General features: G+C 46.2%; 1 protein-coding gene across 10 annotated transcripts in view; it reads right to left on the bottom strand.

Annotated features, from left to right (window-relative positions):
* HUWE1 (HECT, UBA and WWE domain containing E3 ubiquitin protein ligase 1) overlaps window positions 1-26,202 on the bottom strand; it is a 169,904-nt gene that overhangs the window by 1,508 nt on the left and 142,194 nt on the right. For 6 of the 10 annotated variants that reach the window (XM_044234530.1, XM_044234531.1, XM_044234529.1 and 3 more), the window contains 32 exons: window positions 25,848-25,996; window positions 25,019-25,094; window positions 24,079-24,177; window positions 23,357-23,490; window positions 23,001-23,169; window positions 21,435-21,663; window positions 20,613-20,791; window positions 20,241-20,330; window positions 19,936-20,090; window positions 18,583-18,628; window positions 16,768-17,055; window positions 15,420-15,675; window positions 15,092-15,222; window positions 14,368-14,582; window positions 14,003-14,291; window positions 13,761-13,863; window positions 12,399-12,945; window positions 10,920-11,526; window positions 9,928-10,049; window positions 9,664-9,820; window positions 8,320-8,452; window positions 7,819-8,021; window positions 7,082-7,209; window positions 5,671-5,767; window positions 4,624-4,779; window positions 3,947-4,192; window positions 3,522-3,639; window positions 2,743-2,883; window positions 1,499-1,786; window positions 1,280-1,385; window positions 635-752; window positions 148-329 (listed from right to left, as the gene is read on the bottom strand). In XM_044234530.1, the coding sequence (XP_044090465.1) occupies window positions 148-329; window positions 635-752; window positions 1,280-1,385; window positions 1,499-1,786; window positions 2,743-2,883; window positions 3,522-3,639; window positions 3,947-4,192; window positions 4,624-4,779; window positions 5,671-5,767; window positions 7,082-7,209; window positions 7,819-8,021; window positions 8,320-8,452; window positions 9,664-9,820; window positions 9,928-10,049; window positions 10,920-11,526; window positions 12,399-12,945; window positions 13,761-13,863; window positions 14,003-14,291; window positions 14,368-14,582; window positions 15,092-15,222; window positions 15,420-15,675; window positions 16,768-17,055; window positions 18,583-18,628; window positions 19,936-20,090; window positions 20,241-20,330; window positions 20,613-20,791; window positions 21,435-21,663; window positions 23,001-23,169; window positions 23,357-23,490; window positions 24,079-24,177; window positions 25,019-25,094; window positions 25,848-25,996 (5,957 nt within the window). The remainder of the gene's footprint in view (window positions 1-147; window positions 330-634; window positions 753-1,279; window positions 1,386-1,498; window positions 1,787-2,742; window positions 2,884-3,521; window positions 3,640-3,946; window positions 4,193-4,623; window positions 4,780-5,670; window positions 5,768-7,081; window positions 7,210-7,818; window positions 8,022-8,319; window positions 8,453-9,663; window positions 9,821-9,927; window positions 10,050-10,919; window positions 11,527-12,398; window positions 12,946-13,760; window positions 13,864-14,002; window positions 14,292-14,367; window positions 14,583-15,091; window positions 15,223-15,419; window positions 15,676-16,767; window positions 17,056-18,582; window positions 18,629-19,935; window positions 20,091-20,240; window positions 20,331-20,612; window positions 20,792-21,434; window positions 21,664-23,000; window positions 23,170-23,356; window positions 23,491-24,078; window positions 24,178-25,018; window positions 25,095-25,847; window positions 25,997-26,202) is intronic. The other 4 variants (XM_044234536.1, XM_044234534.1, XM_044234537.1 and 1 more) reach the window with 4 other exon arrangements.

Raw genomic sequence — 26,202 nt, 5'->3', positions numbered from 1 at the left:
CTGAAAACACGTATTGGAAGGATGAAGAGTTAGGTATAAGTACGCTGTCACCTATATCCCTTTGCCCCCTAACAGTGCTGAATTATGTGGTGTCATACCAACTAGCACTGCTTAGGGACATGGGGAAGGATGCCAGCAGCAGCTCACCTGAATAGAGTTGGACTGGTACTTGTGGTATTCAGTGTTGGATTTCAAATCATCAATGTCAATTGTGGGCAGTCCTGATATGAGGAGCTCTAACTCCTGCTCAGTGAAGATAGAAATGAGGCGCTTTGGAATGATTTCATAGAAGCCTTCTAAGAAAGCTGCCAGCTGTTTACGGATGGCTCCTGGGGAGAGAACCAACAAGCCATGAGGCATCTAAACTCACAGAACTGTTAAGAGGTCAGAGATCCTCAGTCTAGCTCTACTGCAACGAGGATACTGAATGGTTTGCCTGTTTCACCTAACACTGCTTCTGGCCCTTGAATGGAGGTGGATGAAGGGAAGTATTTTTTGGTCAGATGTTTGTAGACTCTTTGTGCCAGGCACTTGTGGCTGGCACAGGGAAAGAGAAAAAACAGTATCTGTGAAATGACTGAGGCCTGACCTCTTCCGTATGAACAATAAAGAGTCTAAGGGACATTTCCCCTACCTGTCATCCTCATCTGGCACACCAGGTGTACGTATTCCTTCTTATTCTCTTCTGTTACCAAGATGTTGGCCCCATTGGGTTTGAGGTCACGAACTTCACAGACTCCAAACTCTTGGACCTAGAATACCCAAAATACCAATCATTCATGTCAGGCTTGGTCTAGGATGGGATTTATATAGATACCTAGGATTACTTGGACTCTTTGACATGTCCTGGGCAGAAAGACGAAGCAAGGTCATAAAAAAGTGTCCTTTATTATGAGCACATAACTTTGTAATAGAGAAAAGCCATGGTTAACATGTGTAACATGACATAGCACAATCTTTACAGAAAACAATTTGGAGGAAGAGTAACCTTAAAAATTACTGTTTTTCACTTAAATCTGTTATAATGAACTACTTTTGGGAATGAAGAATACTGTACTTAACAGTTTAAAAAAAAATAAAAAGGAAACTAGGAAACACCCTGGATTGTTTTTACAAAATCCTGGTTTTTCTGTTTGTGATGTCTCATGCAAATATCCACTGCTCACTGCTAGATGAGGAATGGGGCATGAGACTTTATCCAGTGCCAGTTCAAGGGTGGACCCCCAATGGGTTTCCTGGACTAGATAAGATGTGCTGTGGTCAAGATTTCTCGACCTACCTCAGTGCTGAAGGTGAGGTCATAACCTAGTGTGGAGACATCATTTTCCAGCAGATAAACCAGGCCCTGGTAGAAGTGGTAATCTTCACTCTCCATATCCGTGTATCTAGAAAAACACAATTAGAGTCATAGGTTAGGGTGGAGGAGAGAAGTACAGGGGTGGGACACAAGAAAAGGACCTGTCAAGTGAGAATGTGGATCCTGTGCCACATTCCTCACCTGACAGACTTGCCCAAGATGTGTTTGTAGAAGGACCGAGTAAAATAGCACTCCAGGAGGCGGTTGTCATATACAGCTTTGGCCACAATGCGTCCAACAAACTTGAAGTAGCTGAGGTGGTTGGGGTTGCAGTGGGAAGATGGGTTGATGGTGTAGGTGACCCGATCACCGGGTGAGGTACGGAACAAGGCATACATAGGGTTAAACATCTCCCGAGAGATGATCATATACCACTCCCGCAGGAGCCCTCCAGCATCCTGCCCTTCTTCTCCTTCAAACACTATATACCTGCATAAGAGACCAGAAACAGATGTGCAGAAAGCCCAGCACAAATCCATTCATTTATGTAGCATGACCTGAGTGAGTGAGTGAGTGAAGCAGTGGCTGGGGAGTGCAGGATCAGAGAACAGAGGTGAATGCAGAGTACCAGGAAAGCCCAGAGGAACGGTGGGGATCTGGGACAAGAAAGCATCATAAAAAAGATATCCTGAATTATCACTAAAAGCTTATCAATATTTCAGAAAACAGCAACAGGAAAGGTACAGAGGCTTAAATGAGGGCCTCACTTAGGGGAAGCAGGGAGAGGAGTTGACAAGTGGTGTCAGAGAGGCCTGAGCTCAGTCTGATGTCTGTAAGGATTTGGTGGTGGAGGAGCTGGGCCCAGTCGGTCTCAGAAGCCTGACTTCCTATGTGGTAACATGGATGGTGAGCCCATGCCATGAGGTAGAGGAGGAATCAGGTTCCTGAGCTCAGGAGCACCAAACTACACCAACAGGTCTATCATCTCACTGGCTTCCATGACACATATTATTATTATAAACTGCTGATCTCCTCTAGGCAGCTTCAGAGTTACCAGTGAGTGATTACCAATTTCGTGAGGGGCCATTCATGCAAGTGTGGTCTCCCCCAAGCCTGAATAGCATTTGCTTAGCAGGCTTCCCATTCCTAGTATAATAGAAAACTCTCTGCGAAGTCATCGGGTCTATCTTTGTAAATTCCAAAGACTCTTCTCCCTGGGAATTGGTGGGTAGCTCAGCTCAAGGGCCAGCTAGCTAATAGAAGATCAGTCTCATGAGACCAGGCTGAGGAGAGAGGAGACAGCTCAGTGAGATTTTCTATACCGGGTTCCTATCTGGAATTCCTCTGGAGTTCCCCTGCACATCTGGCACTGGAGTAAGCCTTCACTACCACATAGGAAGATCCTCCACCCTCCCATCCTGTCTTTTCTCGTTCTGGGCTCTTACAATCGATTCTTCATTTCTTCAGGGGATTTCCGGTGCAGTTCACGATAGGAGTCTTCAAACACATGATCACGGCGGACATGCACAGCCATGTCTTCTTTCCGGAGTCCCTCATCCAAACGTTCCAGCTCTTGGCGAAAATATCTTGGGAGGTAGGGAAGGAAGGAATATAGGATTGGGTGTGGCAGACCAAGTTTCTGTTTGCTTGATTAGAATGAAGACCTATAATGATGCTTCTCCCATCTTCTACTAGACATCTGCTCCCCAGGGGAAGGTGAAAAGTACTCAGTAACTGGGAGAAGTGGGTCATTCATTACCAACACCAAATTTTCCCATCTCTACCGCATAAAGTCCCACAGAGATTGTGGCACAGCAGGTAGTACGTGTAGGTGCACAGAGAAGAGAAGGGTAAGGATGACGGGAGTGCTGTGGAGCCCCCGCTGCCCCCAAGCCCTGCTGTAAGTGTACTGTGGCTACCCACACCTCTTGTATGACCCCAAAGAATGGAATGGAACTTTAGAAGTCATGTGATTAAAGAAAGGACTACATATCTCTGATGAAGAATGGAGACAGAAATGGAGAAGGAGAGGGAGTATTTAGGTATGATGACGGTCAGTGGCACAGATGAACCTCCTCCCTCCTGCCTAGCACCATTCCAAGGGCTGCCACCAAGGGAAACTTCTTTTCCCTGGAAACACTCCTTCAGGAGGAATTTTGGCCTCTTTCTGGGAAGAGAGATACCATTTGAAAAGTTTCCAACCCACAGCCTCCAGGACACATACTTGCGCTTGACATCAAAGTCGAGGACACGAATGTAGTCTACCAGGACAGCAAAAGGCCCATCAGCAAGGTGGGTGGTGGACTGCCGTAGGATCTGGTTTAACACAGTGCGATGAGTCTCTGAGGGGAGGAAGGACACCAAGAATCAGCACATCTTGGCTCCCAGAAGACTACATTACTGTCAACCAGACAGCAACTCTCTTGTGTTTCAGGGAAAAAAGACCGTGTGGCATAAAAGGACTTTCAAACCCAGGTCCTATATCACTAGCTTCATTCTTTCCCTTTCTCTCTCCTCTCCCCACCACACACTTATTCATAACATGCACTCTCACCACCTCTCTCCTAAGAAAACAGCTATGAATAAAGTGTATGAAGTGACCCTGTAAAAAATGAAGCTTTCTTTTATGGGCCTAAGAGTTCCCTGTACCTGCAAAGCGAAGGAACTTCTGTGTGTCAGGGGGCAGGCTTGAGGAGATGTGCATAGACGAGGGCTCCCTGGAGAAGAATGGGTCAAGGGAGGAAGGAGTAGCTGGGGTTAGGGGGGCAGGGGAGAGTGGAGGTGGCTCGTCCTTGATGTGTGCCAGCTGGCTCTCACGGGTGTCTCTAATGGGAGGCTTGCTCTCCCGCTCTGTGGCATGGACCAGAAAGAAGGCTTCGACGGCAGGCTGTAGCACTGGGGGTAGGAATGACAGGGAAATGTTATTTTACTTTAGAAACTTCAACATATAAACCTTTTTCTTCATAATCAAATTACAGAGGCACAATATGTTAGAAAAAATAATGAAAACTTATAAAATACAATGTAGCAAAGAAAAATGAAGCCACAGAGAAAGTCCGAGCTTCCCTGAAACTTAAAAAAGGCAACCAGTTATAAAGATTCCCCTGATCTAAAGAGTGAAAGATAAAGCTACTAAAAGAAAGAGCCAATCTTTTTTTTGGATACTGAAGTGAGAGAAAAAACACCCCTCCTTTGAATTCTCATTACAGAGACATTGAGAGAGAGAGAGAGGGAGGGGTGATCTGGAAGGAAGAAAACTGAGTGGGCAGAAAGGGCCCGAGAGCAGATCAGCAGGGTGGGACCTTGGCCCAAAGGCCACAACTCACCTAGCACCGCATGCTGGTCATGGGATTCCTCTAGTTCCTTTAAACATTCTCCCAGCATGTCCCACAGTTCATCCAAGCTCAGCTGCTCACTGAGCAGGGGTAACTCAGGTGGCCTCTCCTCCTTTTCCTTCTCCCCTTGTGGGGTTCCATCTGAGCCTACAGGCCACAGAAAGGAGAGAGAGAAAGCTTTGAGGTTTTTCCTTCATTTAGCTTTTTCCCAGATCAAATGTGCAGGCCATTAATCCAGATTTCCAATGCCAGATCAAGCAGACTGGCCCACTGGCTACTAAGTAATACTGAGCAGTATCTGAAAGCAAGCTCCAGTCCTACACTAGATGACATTTAAATTTAAATCAATTACAATTAATACAATAAAAATTTTGGTTCCACAGCTGCAGAAGCCACATTTTAAGTGCTCCATAGGCACATGTGGCCAGTGACACTATAGACAGAGCTGGTTTACTCACTGCCTCATTAGCTTTCAAAGAATCTATGGATTATTAAATGATTTAATGCATTTCAAAAACGGATGTCCTGTGACAACCCTATTCCACAGAAATGTGTTTAGGAGGGCATCGGAAAGTATTCTACGTACAATTAACTTTTGAGAAATGCTGCTACTAATGCACCCACAATGTGCCAGGTTCTGTTTTAAGTGCTATATATATGGGTGTGTGTTCACTTGTTCAATCTTAACTATGATAATCCCTATTTTAAACAAGGAAACTGAAGCTAAGAGAGGTTTGCTTCATGTCCCAGAGCTAGCAAATGGCAGAGCCACCACTCAAACATATGCTGTCTCCATGTCTAACATTATCACATCATAGTTTCTTTACTACAGGGAATTGTAGTGTATGCTATAAATCTCCAGAAAGGGTGAGGTGGTGACAGTTAGTGATCTTGGTTGGTAAATGCCTATTAACATTTACAAAAGCCAGCGTTCACTGGAATAAACTGGAAAACACTGAGCTTATGTATATAGAGAACAGGGGATGCAGCAGACTGGCCTTCTCTTCTGCTGTACTGTAAACAGGAAGTAGTACTGACCAATGGACTGAGTATCCTGAGCACTGGGAGATGGCTGGTCCACATCCATGGGTGACTCCTCCCTCCGGACAGAGGCCTCCGACTGGCTTGACTCCGACTGGATAAAAGGGAGACAAAGTCACATAAAAGGGTGCAACTCTGCTTTCCTCAGGGAGAGGCTAGAGGCTGGCTCTACCCATTCTTATACATCATAAGTTTGGAAAGCTTAGAAGATAAAGCTTCCTTTATCTGGTCAAAAAACTCTGTAGCTTTCTAGAACAAAAGAATGGCCTTCCCACCTCCTTTGCCGTCCTCCACCCTGAGCTAGTAAACTTTTCCAAAAAGCTCCCTGGATGCCTACATTGCCTCCACTGTACTCTAGACCTATGTCCAGTTAGTTATGTCTAGTTAGACACCAGACCTGAAGACTTCTTCTGAGAACAGATTGCGTGCGCGCGCACGCACACACACACACACACCCACACACACACACACACACACACCCCTCAGGTGAGCACACTGTAGGTTTGGTTCTCTGTTTCTGTTTGCTCAGAAAAGGAGAAATAAGGGACAACCTCTGATGGGTGGGAGTATTCACAAAGCCAACATCTGTCCTTTTGGGTATGGGAAAGATGGCGCAGAAAATACTCCAGAATAATAGTTGTTTTCCCTTTCTACTGTGTTGAGAGTCACAGCCCTCAAATTCTACGATGTTCTCAGCATGCTCAATGAAGTCATACTGTGTTAAATAGAAGTAATATGCAAAGAAAAACCAGGCCTCAGGATACCTTTATTTCTTGGATCTTGGGAAGGTGACTTGCATGTTGCAAGGACAGGAAAACAATGAGTGTGCCACAGCATTATAAACATGATGCTAGGCTTTTCCTGTAGCCACTCTGTGCTGGGATCCCAACAATGAGTTTGCTATCTAGGAACCTGAAGGTTTCTTCCTAAAAGTGCCTAAGTGCCTAGGTGCCATGGTACCAAGAGAGTGTGGAGAACAGAAGCAGAGGCCAGGGTAGATAGACCAGCCATAGCCTAGAAGAGGCTGCATGGGATGTATACCAAGCCTGGGGGCATTACAAGGGCAGGATTCCTGATGTACTTGCATTATTCCATGAGACTGAAAAACCTTTATCCCACACCCCCTCAGAACCCAGACACTAAGCATTATGCAGTTTGCAAAAGCGCCACTGTTGACTGGATAGCTGGGAGTGGGGTATGACGGCCAAGCTTTAAGTCACATCAATCCAAAACAATGAACAAATAGTAGAGAAAACATCAAAAAGAAAGTAACCCTGTTGTCCGGAAGCATTCATACAGCAAACTTAATGCAAAAGCATACAAGGTAAGGGCAGTGAAACCCCACTGATAATGTGGTGGGGAAGGGGAGAGAGACAAATGAATGAGGGGCCACAGGCATCATGCTAACCGTTGCTGCTTGTTGCTGTCTCCGCGCCCTTTGACCCTCACGTACCATTTGTATAATGGCATCAGCCTCAGCCTCCAGCTGCCGAACAGCTGCCTGGATGCTGCTAGCTGAGCCTAAACCGGAAGAACCTGGGAGAAAGAAAAAAAAAAAAAGGCAAGATATAAAAGTAGAAAAGAGGGAATGCCCAATATTCTCTCTCCCATCTCCTGGGCTGCCACAGGGCATCTTGCTGAAGTCTTTGAGCTTTAGCTCAGGCAGCTTCAGAGTGCTCTTCACCAGGCACTAAGAACTACCATTACAAGTAAGGGCAGGGGACATGGTGCTAGGCAGATGGATAGTGGCAGGTGTAGAGGGTTCTGTGGGACAGGAGAAAAAGAGATAGGATTTGGCAGGCCACAGCTGAGGCAACATGGCTGCAATGTTTTAGTCAGGAGTGATCAAAGAAGCAGAAAGGAGACACACTCAGTGCCTTAAATCTTGCTCAACAAAAGAGCTGCCCCCAGTTTCTTTGCCGGATTTCCACTCTCCCTTAATTCTCACTTGCCCTAATGAATTTCCTATGCAGAGAGCTTGAGTGACATATAGAATGCAGCCATCAACAGCCTAGGAAAGGATCATCACTTCCTTTTTTGAAAAGGTTAAGCAGGATGGAAACATGACATTAAGTCCTGCCCTCCAGGGACTCTAAGTTTGCCACCACCAACCCTGCCCCTCAACTGGACACTCCAGTTTCATACCTAGCCTGCCTGTCTGCTTGGCTTTCTTGTTAGCTCGGCGTGTGTCGTCCCGGAGCTGGATGATGACCTGCAGTACCCTCAAGAAGAACTTCTGGGTAGACGTCTTGGATGTCAACATGGACATAGAAGGCAGCTGGAGCTCCCGGCCACCCAGAGGTCGCTTCTGAGATGCCACAATTACCACATTCTCAGCCATGTCAAACCTGGATGGTGTAGAGGTGGCTTGCGTATACTGACAGCATCAAAGCATAAACATCCAGAGCGAGCAGGGCTTTTTGGTGTCAACCAGAGGGTTAAAGAATCTCAGAAGGAAATCCCCGAAGTGGGGAAAAAATAAGGTAAAGCATGTATAGGACACATAAGAAAGTCTTCCCAAAGAGGGGAAACAACACCACCACCAACAACAACACCAACAACACCGCCACCAGGAAACCAACAAGAGCCACCTTTTAGAATACCCCAGATTCCAGCCCCACAGCCAAATGGGTGGCAACCACCCACCTGCTCTGCATTTTGCCTTTTAGCTTGGTAGTCTGTGGCTGCTCCTCAGGCAGGCCATCAGGAGAGAGGGTCTCACACTGGGCTCGTCGCTGCTGTTCTAGGTTGTATTCCCGTAACTCAGCCAGAAGGGTACCTGGTCAGGCAGAGGAGCCAGCAAGTGTTCAGAGACTCCCCTAGTGAAGCAGCTGAAAGCCAAACTTTTCCAAGAAACCTGCCCAGGCTATCTTCTTTGCTCAGCTGCAGAGAATCTGGAGTGAACAGGAATTCTGCTGTTCACCTTACTACGTATGTTCATGGATCAGCCATTCAGAGACTAGCAATATACCCTGCCTCAGGAATCTGTTCAATCTACACAAAATGCAGCTCAGTGCAGACGGGGAAGAGTATCGGTTTCTGAGGTGATCTCAAGCAAATTGCTTAAACTCCTCTCCAAGTTCACGAATCTATCTTGATAACGAGACTAACACTGACTAACCTCACAAGGCAGTTTTGAATATTAGGAGATAATAGCAGTAGAGTAGGTGGGACACTGCCTGGCCCATGCGTATTAAATGGTAGGACTCAAGGAAATCAGAGACTGGCCAAATTCCTTCTGGAAGAACCTTATAGTTCTCATGTAACAAATACTCTGGGTTATACAGTCTAACCAATACCCATATCACCTCAGCTCTAGGCACATTTGTGAGAAGGAGATAACTAAGCAGGTAGCTGAGATCTAGGGCGATCCATGATTGGGTTGGGGGTGGGAGAGAGCAAAGAGACTCTCTATGCTTAAAGAAAATCTGGCTCTACTCCTCAATTCAATCAGTTTATCACCCTGGGTTTTAGTTTTCTTCTTGATTAACAACTGGGAGACTGAAACTAGACAATTTACAAGTGTTTTTAGAACTTCTGTACCCTCACAACTGCACAAAGGCAGGGGATATCTACCACTTGGACTCTCAATTCTTGAGCCTAAGTGAAGTGCAGGTGTATCTCTGAGATGGGAAGCTGCCTTAGCAGGCTCATCACAGGGCTCTTGTAAGTGCCCAGAATGGAGAAGCAAAAGAGCACTGCTGGTCCTTTATGTACCCATTTTCCTTTACTAAGCACTGTTTACAAGGCATGTGCCAGGCACTGGGAATGTAGAGAGAAGCCCAGCCCTGTTCTCCCTGAACAAATAAGTAGAGGGAAACAGATGAAACCCAGTATTATCAGTGCTGCAACAGAGGAGAGGACAGGGGCTGTGCTAGAGAAGCACAGAGGAGTTTGATTCAACCTGGAGATCCAGGGAAGGCTTTCATAAAGAGGTGACCCCTCAGTGGAAAGCTTTAGAAAGACAAGATGCTTTACTCTGGTTATTACCTATCTGTTTACAAAGAGTATAACCCAGATGGCGAGCTCCATTCAGTAGCAGCTTGAGAACAGTGTCCCGGGTTGCAGGGTCCCCCCGAGAGAGCTGCAGTAACACATTTGCTGCATCCTCTAGACCTTCTTCAGAACAAGAGTGGGATGTCAACACCTGGGGGAAAGAAAAAGGGTAAGCCTCAACTTGAGTACGAAAACTTTATCTATTCCCATCCACCTTTTTTCCCTCAATCTTAGGAATTCAGAAGAGCTTGGACTCACCTCCACTGAGAGCTGTAGCTGGTTTTCAGTGAGGCCAGAAGATACCATCTTAAAGTCTGCACTGCTGCTGCCCCCATCACCCATCTTTGCTGGAGATTTGCTGACCTTAGTAGTTGTAGAAGCTTTGAGGAATCAGATGGAACACTGTAAGCCTCTAATAAAACTCTCTGAAAAACAATCTGAGGGATTTGAAGTGGCGGGGGGGGGGTGGGAGGTTGGGGTACCAGGTGGTGGGTATTATAGAGGGCATGGATTGCATGGAGCACTGGGTGTGGTGAAAAAATAATAAAAACGGTTATGCTGAAAATAAATAAGTTTAATTAAAAAAAAAACTCACATGACAGAACCAGATAATCACTAAACTGTCCAGAGCTTCACTATGGTAAAGTAGTACAAATGAAAAGCCCCCCACCAAAGCTAAATCCAAATGACCTGGGATGTCAAGGACTCTCATGACCGTACCTTTTAAAGTGACAAAGAATCTCAAACATTTCTCAATTGTTTCCCTACCATCAGAGCCCCCTCTTCAAAACTTTTTTTCCAGTAATTCTTACCATTCTGCTATAGGGCTCATTCCTTTTACTTCCTAGGATAGCCTGGCTATTCTACCCTTATTCACACGGTATCCTGCTGGCTCTTAAACTTTTTCCCGAGATTGGTTCCCTCAACCAGGATGGAAAGGCTGGGAGTTCTTTGAAAATAGGGACTTTCTCTCTCTCTCTCTCCTCCTCGTTTAGGTGCTTAGCCTAGGGAAGCCACATTCAGTGAATGCCCGCTGGTCTTCAGGAGTGTCTGTGTGGGTAGGTGGAGGAGTATGGGGAAGAGAATGATGGAGAGAAAATTGGGACTGAGGGGGGCAAAAATGAACACATTTGGCTCTCGCAAACACAAACCAAGCTGAATGCTATCATTAGGGAGTAATACCTGGATGGGGGAGTGGAGGGTGAGGGGGTGTCCATACCCCAAAGCTCCCAGCCTACATCCACACTTACTTGAAACAGTAGTGGTAGCAGTCGTGGGGGTAGTCACCGTGGTCGAAGCAGCTACGGCAATGGTGGATATAGCCGTGGCAGCAACCAGAGCTGGAGCAGAAGTGACAGGGGTGGTTGCAGCAGGGGGAGTGGGCGTGCTGGAGGCAGCAGTGGTAGTGGTGGTAGATGTGGTTGAGGTGGCAACAGTGGTGGAGGAAGCACTGCTGCCAGAATTAGCCTGTGTTTCCGACACTTTGTTTTCTGGGAGAGCAATTGAGATGAGAGAAAGGAGTCTGAGGAGTTTCTCAGTTAAGAGAGAGCTCCGGCGGATGACTGGGTGTGACAACATGTTCATGAGCTGCCCCAGTGGAGAGGCCTCGAGGCTGTATGGGGAGGTTTCCCCCTCACCACCAGCGCTCACTGGCACTGACTTCACGGAGTTCTTGCCTTTCCGGCTGACATTCATGTTGTCCAGTTTTACCAATAAGTCCCAGAAGTCTGTGCAAATGCCACTGCTGGTGGACTGTGAAGAGCATGGGCTGCAGGCCTGCTTATTACTGCCCCTCTCCCGATCGCTCTCACAGTTTGTTTCTTTGGTCCGCTGCTGTGTAAAGTGGCTGGGAAATACCTGCCGGCAAAAGGAGGACAGGCTTGGTCTAAGGGTCTACACAGAAAATACGTCTTCCTGACAAGGAGAGACAACTGATTCCTAGACACACCATTCTTCTGAATAGCTTTGGTGACATGGGAGAAAGATCATATATGAGTTTTATCTAACTGATGGTGAAGTGGCCTAGAGAAGCAAACAAGGGGTTTGTAGGGAGATGATTAGCTAACCTCTGAGCATCTGTCTCTGTACTTAAGAAATGAGGAGCACAATCATGCTCTATCAAAAAAACTGCCAAGATTAAAGGAGATAATGTATTTTTGCATAGTGCCTGGTACGAGGTAGGCCCTCAAAAATGGCAGCAATGATTATTAAAAATAAGACTGAACAGGGGCACCTGGGTGGCTTAGTTGCTTAAGTGTCTGCCTTCAGCTGAGGTCATGATCCTAGAGTCCTGGGAGCGAGCCCCACATCAGGCTCCCTGCTCAGTGCGCCGTCTGCTTCTCCCTGTCCCCTCCCCCACTTGTGCTCTCTCTCTAATACATAAAAACGTCTTTTTTTTTTTTTTTTAAAAAGGAGCAGGTTCTAGGTCCAGGTCCATCACTTACTAGCCACATGACAAAGCCATTAAAAATTTCTGTACCCTAGCTTCTTCATTGTAGAATGGGGATCATACAGACCACTGAGAGTTTTGATAACCAAGTGCACAAAAATTATAAAAAGTGAAAGTAAGAATCCCACAAAATTATTTACTGGATAACTCCCAGAAACAATATGGGCTTCAGGATTAATAGTGAAAGACCTGCTAGCTTTCTCAGAGTTCAGATTTCATCTAGGTTGTGGCTGTGAACCCCCCCTCTTCCATCCCCAAGGGTTGGGTTCAAGCTCCTCACCTTGGCCAATTGAATGAGTGTGTCCAAAACATGTCTGCAGACAACAGGAGCAGCCTGGGGGTGGATGTGGACGGTGGAGCCACTGCTTGCATGCTTCTCAGTGTGTTTGCGACCCCCTGAACGCTGTATCTGGAATATATTAGTCCTGCAGCCTAGCGCTGCATCCATGGATACTGAGAGCCAGGAAAGCTGGTTGGAACTCTTAGACTCCATCTTGTGTAGCAGGTCCAGGGGCCGGTTCTCATGGCTGCTCGACCCACAGCTTTTGCTTGACTTTTTCCCCTTCTCCTCACTTGAGGAGAGCTTCGGTGTTTCAATGCATAGCTCACTCTCACTGCTGCGCTGCAAAATGGAGAGCAGACTGCGGATGACCCAGTGGCGGGTCTGGGCATGGTAGCAGAGATTTCTCAGTACTCGGTGTAGACGGCTAGTATTAAGCTTTGGCTCATCCACAAAAAGCAGGACCAGGAGACAGGATAGGGCTTCATGGTCCAGGAGTAGCCGTCCTCGGAGGCGGAGGAGAGTGTCCACATTACTGCCAGAAGGCCTGGAACAGAGCATGGTTTCTAGGTAACACTTCAGCTAGAGCTCGGGGATTAGGTATAGCCCAAGGGAAGGGGAGTGAGCTGCATACTTCCAAGGAGGCATAAGGGAAGAGTGTCTAGTTTAAGTGTTCTTAACAGTAAGAAGAGCTGCCCTCTTGTGTATCTACTGGGTACCAAGTACTCTATAATCCATACCAGCTGGTATGGGGCTGCTGAAAAGACCAAAGAACTGCCCATTTTTGAGATGATGAACAAGAGGCTCAAACAGGTTAAAAGTGACTGATTGCCCTACAACAGTGTCCATATTAACAATTGGTGAAGTCAGACTACACTTAAGGTCTTAAAAAACAAATCAATAATGCTTATTTCCTACCTTCTCTAGCCTATAAAGAATTTGCCTGCCTCACTGGGACTGATCACTCCCTTTATATTTTGGCATGTTGGGTGCAGTCTGCTTCAGCCTGGGTAGTAATGAACTCTTCTTCCACAGCCTAGATGTTACAAGCTCTAGGCAAGTGGCTTTCCTTACTATAACCACAGCTAGCACCTGCTGCCAGTCTGCCTTACTTTGTGATTATGGTCTATGGTAGCTACACCACCCCAAAGCTGTGGCTTTCTGAAGGGGGAGTCCAAAGATCTGGCTCCCCTACTCATTCAACGCAATATCCTAGAGAGATCATCCAGTCTCTCCACCTATAAATTAAGGAAGTTGGACTAGCAACAGAAGTGAGAGGTGGTATGGCAATAAAACAATAAAAAAAATAAATAAAACAAAAATAAAAAATATAAATTAAATAAAATAAAAAAAATAAGGTACCTGTTATGGCTGCTGCTACCCCCCATCTGGAAGGTGCCACCTCTCTGCACAGCAAGGCGAGTATACTGCACTCCACGGTTGCCACTGAGGCGACTGGTGAAAGCTGGAAGGAAAGAAAAAGGAAAATGAAACTGGGGAGGTGGTTGGTGAGCTGGGTCCAATAAGAGAAAAGGGGAACAACAGAGCCTCATGTGGCCAAAGCCAAACATTTTCAGAGCCCTCCCACTTGCCTCCCTCTGTACCAGGGCTTCGGAGGATGGCAGAGAGTGCAGAAGTGCTGCTGTGGCCAAAGAGCCGCTCATGCATGAGTTGTCGCTGCCGGGCTTCCTGTTCTCGCCTCAGGGCTTGAGCCTCAGCAGCAATGTCAGGTGGCATCACAGCCAACACACTGTCCTCCATGTCCTCCAGGACACTACGGCGCAGGTCTGAGGGCAGGGTCTGGATGAAGGTCACAGGGTCCATGGGGGTGTCTGAACTGGCATTCTGTGCCAGTTCCCGTCGCTGCTGCTCAGCTCTCTGCTGTGCCAGCACCTATGGAGCAGAAGAAGTCAATGGGGGCATACCCATAGCTAGGCAGCCTAGCCCCACCAGCTCCCTGCTCACATACTTCCTCCTGGATGGCTGGAGGCAGGGCAGCCAGGAACTCAGGGCTCACTTCAGTCACACCAGGATTGCCCACCACTGCAGGAGCTGAACTATTTGCTGAAGGGGCAGTCCGAGTTGGTGGACGGATACCCAGCTGGTTCTGCAGGACTTCCCGGCGGATGTCATCAGGCAGAGCAGCCAGAAAAGAGGGGTCCACACCTTCGGGTAGACTGATACCTGAGGGGAGGCACAAAATGTGAAGGGACTCCCATTTCTACCAACGCTTAAAATGTACTCGGAGTAAAGAGACCCATGGCCTTATTTAACCTCAATGCATGCAAAGGACAGAGGACACAAAGAGGGCCCATTCACCTTCCCTAGGCTCAGAAAAGCTATTATGTGCCATAGTCTTCGTGTATGCTGTCACTGAATCTTCATCAAGACCCTACCACGTAGCTATTATCAACCCCCCTTAGTACTGATAAGGATCAGAGAAGTTAAGCAATGGTTCCAAGTTCTGAAGGTAGGTGACTACAGAGGGGGTAACCTGAGCTAAGATCTGTTTGACTCCAAAGCCTGGGCTCATTCCATCATGCAGCACCTGCACTCCCTTACTGCTGGACCTCCTCCCGTAGGTACGCCACCTTCCATGTGGGTGGAACCATTTAACTGGCAGGAATTTCCATGCCAAAGGCTCCTAGAAGCCTACATAACCCTAGGATGGCCTAAGCACACATGGAGCTCACCTGCAAGGGGATCATCTTCTTCACTGCTTGTTGAAGGGAGTGGCTCTTCTAGGATTCCCCGGGAATCTGCTCCAGAAATGGCCACAGCAGAATCTCTGGTGGAAGAACTCTCAGAGGATGCAGGGGGAGAGCTAAAGAAAATAATTTTCAGGTTGTTCTTGGTATTAATGTTTCCCCATTTATAAAATACTCCCATAACACCCCACTCTCATAGAAGCCAGGATGATGTCCCCAGTGCACCAAGCATGTGCAAGAGTTAACAAATATGCATGTGGCTTGAAATAACCACCAGCACATTCTGCTTTCCTCTTGTTCACACAATGCTTACCTATCCTCAGGGGGCTGGGTAGGTTCCCCTGACACATCGCCCCTGCCTTGTACTTCTGTCACAACAGGTGGGGCATCCCCAGGAGTAGAGCTGCCTGCTGTGGGTTGCTCAGAACTGCCAGCTGCTGAGGTGTCACCCACAGCCTCCTCCAGGGTACAGGAAGCTAGGCTACTGGTGTCCATAGGAGAGCCTTCCAATTGACTGCTGACAGCTGTCAGTGCATCAGAATCTTCAGCTCTCTCTGGGGAAAGAGAGGCTAGGAGGAAGTCACATGGAGAGGTTAGATCTCTGCCTAGAAGCGGGGGCCGAATTAAGATGCAGCCAGATTAGACTTCTCACTTCTCTACTGTCTTGCTGGCCTGACATTCCCCTCAGTCTCATATGCTTTATAAAGCTCAGCTCAATTCCTCATGATGTTCCTGGTATGCCTGTGAAACACCTTTCCCTAGGCACCCCAGGTAAGGAAGGGAGTCTGTCACTTTCAGATTCCATGCAGGCACCACTTGTACACGCATGTTGATTTTGTTTATCTAAAGAAGGGTCCTTGAAATAAAAAACTCCTATGCCTTAAGGTTTTTCCAGAGCCTATCACAGGCAGCATGGTGCAGAGCAGGAATAGCAAACAAGTCTCAATTTACCCTGTTGGAACACTGCTGTGAAGAATTTTGAGGCCCCACTGCAAACCACTGGGAAATAGTGGCATGAGATGAATAGTGTTTGCCAGGATGGGAGAGATGTGTGTGTGTGGGGGGGTGGGTGATGTGCTTGCCATGCCTAAAGGATGCTGAAGGAGAGTAAGCTTTAAAGTCACACAACAGATCTGGATTTTTCTCAGCTTAATCACTTATTGAATGGTCCTGGGCTAATAATCTCATGTGGGTTTCAGTTTACTCACAGAGATAATACTATCTACTTTGGAGGGTTGTTTCTGTGTGGACCTTTATTTACTATTTTTTAAAAGTAACTTCTACCCCCAATGTGGGGCTCAAACTCACAACCACGAGATCAAGAGGTGTTGCATGCTCTTCTGACTAAGCCAGTCAGGAGTCCCAGGAAGGTTGCTTTTAAAGAAGTAACAGGCTTGCCATGATAGTCCAGGAAAAGTGATCACCTCAATAAACTGTTTGCATTATCACCTGTATCATTCGACACTCAGATATATGATCACTTGAGTCCACAGAGAAGAAACCTCAACTTTAGCTAAGAAAGAAAATATGCAAGCTAAGATCCTACTCTCTGAGGACCCGAACTTCTACTATTTAAGGACAGTAAAAAACTCCAAAGATGTCCATTTCCCTCCTGTTAAATAACCCTTCACTCCTTACCCAAACCTTGAAATTCTACTCACTTATAGTAGGAGCTGGGGACAACTCCATCTGAGTTGTTTCTGCTTCTCCACTTGGCCTTGTGGGACCCAATTCCTCTGACTCTACAGGCATCAATAGCTGTGCAGAGCTACCCCCTTCTCCATCAGGGGACTGCAGCTCTTGAGCAATCTCTCCCAAGGCTGGTGGGGGTGGGAGTGTTTGTTGCTGTTGTGAAGGCTGTAGAGTGACAAGGGTGTCCTTGGACTCAGATGTAGCTGCATCAGTTGAAGATGGGGTTGTTGGGTAGCTGTCAGGCATAGGAGTCCCATCTTTCTCGGAAAGAATAACAATGCAGGTGTTAAGGGACAATCAGCCAAGAAACCAGGACGCCACTCAATCAGCACATGTGGCCTGACAAGTATCCCAACCCAGTCAGTAATGTATGAATATCTTCCTACCCTGCCCCCAAGTGTTCCTCGGAACAGCTTGTGGCTCATTTGGTATACCCAGGATGAGGGCTAAGGCACAGTGTTATCTTAGTCTCAAGAACTGAAGATATGAATCTTTACAGATCCTAAGAATTAAATCCTTTCTATGCCCTGGGTGGAAGGGGAAAGAGTTCAAAGTCACTTTATGATGATACTTGCCTCACCCTAAATATCACTTATCCCCTTCGACCTCCCTTTCCTTAAGAGTCCTGATTATCCCCGGAATATCTGTATCTCTGATGGAGGCAACAGTGCCAAGACTAAGTACGAATATGCCCACACCAGGGAAAGTAGTAAGTTGTATAGTTATCTTCTAATTGGGGCCTAAAATCCCTACCCCACAACAATACAACTTACTACCTCACCCCGGCATGAGCAGAATCCTCTAGCAAGGGTAGCAGACAAAAGGCCATTTTACCTGGTAACAGACCTTTTCAAAGACCTTTTGCTAGATTAAAGGCACCAGGACACCTACCACCCACTTTAAATGCTTAGGAAAAAAAAAAAAACCCAACAAAAAACTGTGTAGGCTTTAGTATCTCATTTTGCAATTCAAATGCCAAAGGAGACAGAAGGCACAGGGAAGCAGAAGAAAATTCTCAAGAAATGGGGGTGGGGGAGACATAATACCACATGGACAAGTTATCAGAACCATGAAATAGCTGCTGACATTAAGATTAGAAGGAGGAATACAAAACATATAGTAGTAATACCAGTTAGCCCACAGATGCCAAAAACAGATTGCTCAGGATAACATCCCTAGACTTTTAGATTCCGAAGACTCACAAAGTTTATATAAAAAGGAAAAAATAGAAAGAGACTAACATAGGGTTACCAAACGTAGGTTAGTTTAGCCAAATAAGAAAGAATCCTGTCAATAACACTTAATAAAAATACTTTGATACCACATAACTAGGAAGGACATAATCTCTATAAAAACCAGTTCTTTAAATTGAATAAATTCAGCTTTCTGAAAAATTCATTAAACCCTCTTTATTTTGTTCATTTCCACAGAGGGCTGGCATTTGGGAACCACCGCTATCAGATATTCTCATGAAGCACCACACCACGGTGGTCACCAAAGGCAATAGGACACATGGCCTTGCTACACATGCCAGAATGCAGCACAGCATGATCAGAGTGAGAACCTGAACAGAGCACGTTGGAGGGGAAGTGTACCACCGTGGGAAAGACAGTAGACTGTATAGTTATCTCCAAGATGGGGTATGACCCTAAAACTATACAATCTACTACCTCATCCCACAGAGCACCAGTGTTCATCTTCAGCCCACTCTGGGCCAGCTACTTGAAAGGGTCAGGAAAAAGAACGAACAAATTAGCAGGAACGTGAAAAAGGGGAAGAGTTACCTGAGAGGTTCTGTTCAGTGGAGTCATTGGTCTTAGATGCAGTACACTGGAAAGAGAGGGGACAGACTAATGTGGGACTTCCGTAAGCATGTAAGACAGTGGAAAACTGTAATAGCTACCCCTGCCCACATAAGCCACCTAGGAGTTCAAGAACCTGGATGAAAGATGAGCATTTTAAAGTGCAATATATCTCTAATACATACTTGTGCTGAAAGATGGCTTGGGAACAAAGGGAAACAGCCAGGAGGCTGACTGAATAATGAGCTGGGCCGGGCACAGAAAATGGCCTAAATACAACCATGAGACCAGCAAGAATTCCTTAAAGTTTCATCACTATGTATTTCCCTTCCTTGGGCTTGTTTTGTTCACTCCAGCTTTGTTTGTTTGATTTTAAAGATTTTATTCATTCATCTACTTGAGAACGAAGAGAGAGAGCGCGTGAGTGGGGTTTGGGAAGGAAGGAGCACAGAAGTGGGAGGGAGAGGAACAAGCAGACTCCACCCTGAACCTTCCATCCTATGACCCTGAGACCATGACCTGAGCCAAAACCAAGAGCTGGATGCTTAAATGACTGAGCCACCCATGCACCCCAACTGTCCACTCCAGCTTTTAAAATCACATGTCAGGCTTGCTTATTTTCTACCCATTTGTTGTATCAAGTTTATTATCCTAACTGAGTATTTTTAAAATCCTTCATTTGATATCCTAACTGCTGAGTTTTCTTATTTCTATATATTTCATATATTTTAAAGCCAGTATTATTCAACATCCCAGAAATTTCAAAATAGGTAGTTTCTTTCTAAACCAAAGTCATGCTAGAGGTTTTGCAAATTGAAAAATCAAGCCTTAGAAAACGACATGTGGTGCTGGGGTTTAGGGCATGAGTATTTCCTGACTGAGCCTAAGCCTAACTTATTCAAATGATGGAATGGGGTCATCTTGGTAAGTAAGGTCAGTAAGGTCAGATTGACACTTGGTCAGTCAATCCACTGAGTGAACTGCAACTGAATCACTAAGAGCATGGGCATAATCGAAATCATTCTTCTTGTCTAGTTGCAGTCACTGAAGGTAGAGACTACACAGTGTCACTGGTAAGTTAGGAACCACTCTGGTTCTTACTCCAGTTTTCCCCAGCAGAGACACTGGAGAAATAGTTTTTCCTCAGGGTTTGAAATTCTTTTCTCTAAGAAAAACCCTATATGAATGTAGGGTTCATCTGGAAGGAATCATTTCTCAGGTTCAATGTGAACATCTCAGGATTCTTCAATCACTGGTGCTACGTATATGCCAAAACCATTTGAAAGTAAAGTATGACAGAGCCAAAGATGAATCCTTCCCGCCCTTGAAAATCACCTGTGCACCCTGATCCCTGTTTTCCTTATCTTCTTTGCTTTTGTCAGTTATCTTTGTTTCTTCCTCAGCCAGTTGTTTTCTGCGTTTTTCCCGCCTCTCTTCTAGCTCCTCATCCCTCAGGAATTCCAGGTGATTGACAATGGGCACTTTAACAACTGGATCAAAGAAGCAAAGATCAGAAGTTGCTCAGTGGAGGCAGCCAAGAGGCAGAGCCTGTGGCCAGAGAATGAGGGCAGCAATTCCCACGCACTCATTCCCAGCTGTGGAAGGCTCACTACTGCCCAGATAATCAAGCTGTCACATACCTGAAACACAGTCATGCATGCTCTCAGCATCGAGAACTTTGCATTCCTCTGTCCAGCGGGTCAAGGCTGTGGGGATGCTGGATAGGGTCCCTGTAGGGGCAAAAGAGTGAGATTCTTGGCCTGGTCCTATGTCATCTGATCCCCAAATCGCCACATTTCTCTAACAGGACCCAAAGTTTATCACAACATTTGGCACATCACCAGTGTCCAGAGACAGTAAAGGTTTTGTTGACCTTGGCTAAACTATCAAGTGGTTCTGGATCCGATAAAATGTGGTTACTTTAGGCAGGGCAGATACTGCTCTGCCTTCCCTCAGCAAGAAAAAAGCAGAATGTAAAAAACTATACTCTTCCTTTCACCACACAAACTTGCCTGCTTGGCTGGTTGCTGTGCTCTGGTCATGGAAGAAGTCATCCAGCAGTTCATCATCAGATCTGGCAATGATGTGGACATCATCATTGCCTACCAGGAGGCGGGCTCGGCCACGGCTTTGTAGGGGAAGGCTGCTGCTCAGCTGAAGGATGTCAGCAGCAGCAGAAGGACCAAGCAACCTGTAGTGTGATGGTGGGGTACCATGGTCACTGTAATTCATAGGAGTCCTGCAATCTGTTATTGCGAGATCCTTTCTGTACCCTCTTGGAATTGCTTAACACTATTATGGACCTGAGCATGATCATATTATTAATCTTTTTAAAAAAACTTTTATTTAGTAATCTCAACACCTGACATGGGGCTCTAACTCATGACCCCAAGATCAAGAACTGCCTGCTCCTCTGAGTGAGCTGGTCAGGTGCCCCACTAAGCATAAATCTTAGTTACTTTTCGAACTATCAGTCTGCCAACTTTATTTGGGCTAAGGTTGGATATTTGTTCCTGACAGAGTGTGTGTCATTGATAATACCATGCACCACACCCTCTCTCTCTTGTGTACCCACTGTAGCCTGTACATTGACCATTATGACACCTATGTCCTTTTCTCTCACTCTGATATTGTTTCTTCCACTAAACTCTAAGACAGGGCAGAAATCTTGTCCTGTCTATATTTAAAGTGTTAAGTGCTTGGCACATGAGATGTTTCATCGATTGCTGAATGTATGCATAGGAGGACATTTAAGCAAAAAAACCGTTACATAATTTAGTACTCCCCCAAAAGCTGCACATACAATCCTAAGAAATGGGACAAATATAACTTACCTCTGGAGTATAAGAGGAGGGTTGGGCTGGCGATTCCCAGGGTAATGAACGTGAATGGTATGGCCTGTATTGGCCGTCAGCTGCCTTAGGGTCCTCTGACTGCGCCCGATGCCCTGGGTGAGACGCGTTGTGGAAGAGCCACTGCCCAGCGTCAGAGAACTGTGGTCTGCATGGCGTACCATCAGTGGGTGAGTGGTAGGGATATTTCCTGGGGATGGGGGGATGTCTGCTGCAAGGACAATACGTAAAGGGGTCAGTGCCAAAAAAAATCTCTTCCATGGTTGTTCCAACAGAACCATGTCTCCTGGGCCTTACTTCCTCACACGGAAACCTGAGCTTTGTCCTTTCTCCCTCATTCCCACACCTCATTTACAATCACTGACACTACCATAGCTAGTGCCACAATCTCTTATCTAGATATAGCAACAGCCTCCTAAATAGTACCTTCTCCCAATCCATTCTTCACACTATAGCCACAGTGATGCTTCTAGGTCCCTGAGAAACCTGCTACTCCCTTCACCTAGAGGACTCCTATCCCCCTTCTTCACCTGCTCTTTTGTTCTTGGCCCAGATGTCACTTCCTCTGATTCTACAGATTGGCTTAATAATCCTTTTCTCTGGGCTTTCTTACCATACTACAACGTAACGCCTCCTAACTTATAATTCCTAATAGACCATAAACTCCTTTCATGGAAAAGGACTGCTTTCTTTTTCACTGCTGTATCCTGAGTACCTAGGAAGCAGTAGGCACTCCTCAAATATTTAATTTGCTAAATGAAGGGAGGCTCAACAAACGGAAGACTGATGGAAATCACAAAAATGCAAAGAAAATCACAGAATAGAAGGCACCTTGAAAATTATGTAATACAACCCATTTTTTTTTTCTTTTAGAACTTTTCATTTACAGGTGACAAACTGAGGCTCAAAGAGGTAAGAGACTACTTGGCCAAGACAACAGACCAGAACAGTTCAGTATTTTCTGCTATATCATGCTTGTGATTTGGGGTCAAGACCTGCCTTCTCAGGACAGCTTGATTCTAAGAACTAGATGCTAAAAGCGAACTTTGTCGTTGATGGGGGGAGAAGGAAAGAGATTCACTCTCTCCTCCGTAAAGATGCATCCTTGATGACCAGAGTGAATGTGCTCAAATATACTCCCCAATGCCAAGCTCAAAGGTGTTCATCCAAACTCTCAAGATCCAGTGTTACAGACATAAGAATTATTGATTGCCCTGTTACTGTAGCATGCACATGGGTGCCTGATGCAGTCAGCCTTGGTCTCATTTAAAAAAAAAAAAATTCAAGCAAATCATCAAGTTGTCCAGGCTCTAAAATGGCTGCCTGTTTACTGAGGTGGAGAGAACAAAAGCAGCCTCTCACAATTCCTTCTTCTAAGTACACATTTATTGAGAGAGATGGATTCAGATATCCCTTGCCCCAGGAAGTCAGCATAGGAAAAGAAGTGCTGTATCAGATTGATAGCTGCTCTGGTTCACTGCTTGGCTTACCCTAGAGAAGGGTATACGAATCAAGAGGTAAAAACCCAGCTGAGCCCCTGTATCTTACTAGCACTGGAGAACATGTTGTCAAACTCAATGATGAGATCATCCTCCCGGTCAAAGCGCTCAAATCGGACCAAGGGAGAAGCGTTCATATCAGGGTAATCCTCATCCAATTCCATTTCAGAGCCATCGTCGTCATCGTCTTCATCTCCCTCTTCACCTTCATCATCCTCCTTAAGGGGAAAATAGGAGATGGAGAATTGCTGGAGGTAAGGGTTTTCTGAAGTCTGGCGTCATGGCCACATTTGCACATGAGGGAGGGAGGCGCTGAGGCTAGCAACCCAGACTGTTGGTTTTCTCCAGCTCTGTGTTCCCATGGAAGAGGTTGTCTGAACCAGCCCAAACACAGTCCCCCCTCACCTGATCATCTTCCTCATCTTCCTCCTCCTCCTCCTCTTCATCCTGACTATCATCCTCATCCTCGTTACTGCCACTGCTGTCCTCTTCCTGAGTGTGCTCCTCCTCATCCTCAGGGTCCAGGATATTCATGGAATCTAAAACAAAGGGAGCACATTGGAGGACTATACTGAGTAGCTAGCAAACAGGCTACTGTGCAGGCCGGCAGACTGAGTGGGAAGGCGATGGGGTATCTGACTCTAGGAGAGGAAGAACCAGATCTGGGGTGATGTACAGACTTAGTGAGCCAGCCCTGATTTCCTGAGAGTGCCAATCAATGCATCAACACGCTGAGCAAGGTGGCTGAATGTGGAGGCTGGCTATAGGGTGGTACTTCAGGAGCCATGGTCTAGGACTTGGCCAAGTCTGCTGGTGCCCCTTTGCCTTTCCAGTCCTACTTTGCTACTGACTGCATCCTGTTGGTTAAGAGGGAATCTGGAGCGATGATAGCAGGTGGGTGAGAAGAAAGCGAACCAAGTAAGAAGTGACAAACTTTTGGGCAAGCAGTAGTAACATGTTATTTGAAAAACTGGCTGAGGATAAAGTGGATGGTGTATGTCAGCGCATGCAGACAGATGCTTCCTTATTCTGCACATGTGGGCAGCTGCCTCCAGGAAAACCCTAGTGTAGTGTCTGTCAGACGTGCAGGGCAAGAAGGGAGGCCTTTCTGGCCTCGGCACTCTCACCTTCTCGGTTGGCCTGTAAGGTGGAAGCTTGGCTGAGGTTGGAAGGAGCTTCATCCATCAGCACGTCCTCTTGTGATTCATCCTCTCCACTTCTGCTCACTGAAGGTTACAGAGCAGAGCCTTCACTGAACAACAGAGGACTTCCCTTTCCAGATTGGGTGCGCCTAAAGTAGCTATGTACACCCAGCAGATATCCTTTTTTTTTTTTTTTTTTTTTTTTGGATGAGGGAGAAGACCTAGGTTCTCTGCTGTTGACTAGCTAGGTGAGCTTGGCCAGTCACTTTACCTGTCTGAGTCTCAGTTTCCTCATCTGTAAAATGGGATGATCACATCTGCCCTGCCAATCCCACTAATTGTGAAACCATAGAGGATAATGGGTGTGAAAAAGTCTTGTCAAATTTAAAAATAGAGGTCTACTTCCATTTATCCTTTGATTTCCTTTATCAATAAAATAAAAACAAGTAACACATAGACCCTTGGAGCCAGGTGACAGTAGGGTACTTTCGCCATTTTCCCTTTGAGTTGTAAAAAGGGCCACCCTTAGGGAATGATCACTCTTTTTACACTACTGAGACTCAGAGGCGGAAAGCCCCTGGATTTTGCTGAAGAACTGAAAGGAAAGCACTTTCTCACCCTACAGCCTCTAAAGCCTCCTCTCTAGGCTTCCATGAATAACACTCTTGATGTGCCTCATGTATCATCTATACTGATGGCCACCCCTCCACCTCCCCCACACAGGCAACGCCTCAGACCTGCCACCACAGGTCTGTAGATGGTTTGTGAATTTTTCATCTGTAAGACCATCAACATCAAGACAAGCAGCAATCTAGGCTGGCTATGAGCCCTTAGGCAGAGCTGAGCAAGCAGATGATGAGAAAAGGGTCCTCCCAAGAGAGACTGAGGCAAAGGAAGAGGCTATACTCAGTTCTGGGGCTCTCACCTATAATTGTACTGTTCCCAGATCCGCCATCCCTCTCAAGCAACTCATCTATCAGGTCCTCCAGCTCATTCTCAACCTGGAGAGAAATAGAACATATATATGGATGCACACAAGTCTATCATTGCGCTAGCATGGAAACCCTAAAAAAAGCCAGCAAGGGAGTATATATTTCTAGGATAACATGTGACAGAACATGTTGCATAAACACCACACATTTGGTGCTAAGAGCACAGAAACTACTATGTGCTGCCAATCCGCACTCAGATTGTCCTTCAAATGGATTCATCCCAGTTATCTCAGATCTGGTTAGTTGTTTTACTATCCAGGAATACATGCAGATCTCCTCAGAGCTGGCAGCTTAGGACTGTAAGGCCCCATTTCTTACCACTGCTACTAGCTCCAGAAATTACAATGCCTTCTTTAGGGTCTTTAGAAAATAGCTGGTTTGAATGCTCCAGTGAGACCAGGTGCTATAGGCACAACAGTGATGTTAAGGAGTTTCCATTAATGGCCAGAGCCAAATAAATCAAATACCTTGGGCCCAAAGGGCTCAGGCCAGTTTTCTGCATCCACATTTCACCTGTGCTTAAGTTTTCCTCTTGGGATCTATTCTGTTTCATAGTACATGGATGGCATTCTGGCCCTACCCCCACCCCTCATTTAATACAATTCATACACATTTACTGATCTACTACTAAGAGTATCATCTGTGTTCCTCTGCAAAACAGACAGCATTGAGGCAAAGATCTAAAGTACTCACCCACCCACACCGCTTGGGGGTTTGGTTCAGCGCCGCAATAGGGGTATGCTGGGTGATCTGCCTCCCTACCTGCATCTCTTGTGAACTGAGCACCTCAGGCTGCCCAGCAATCACCACTGAGTCGGTTTCAGCCTCCCCATCCATGATATCCCCATCTGCCACCTCTGTCTGAGTGACATCATGATCCTCCTCCTGCACTTCTGCTTCCCCAGGCTCGCCTGAAACAATCAACCAACCAGCAAAATAATCAAAGGGTGCCTATCTGCAGGGCACCATGAGGCAAGCATGAAGACAGTAAGGTCCCTTCCCTGGGCAAGTTTACAAGTTCTCAGAGAATAAATGAATGGGTGACAAAGGAAAAGACAAGGCTACGTGTGAGGAGAGCCAAATAAGGCTGCAATTTGAAGGAATTCTTTGTGGGGCG

This window comes from Neovison vison, chromosome X (assembly GCF_020171115.1).
Source record: "Neovison vison isolate M4711 chromosome X, ASM_NN_V1, whole genome shotgun sequence".
Classification (NCBI taxonomy): Eukaryota; Metazoa; Chordata; class Mammalia; order Carnivora; family Mustelidae; genus Neogale; species Neogale vison.
The sequence above is the reverse complement of the archived record's forward strand: the minus strand, read 5'-3'. Positions and strand labels throughout refer to the sequence as shown.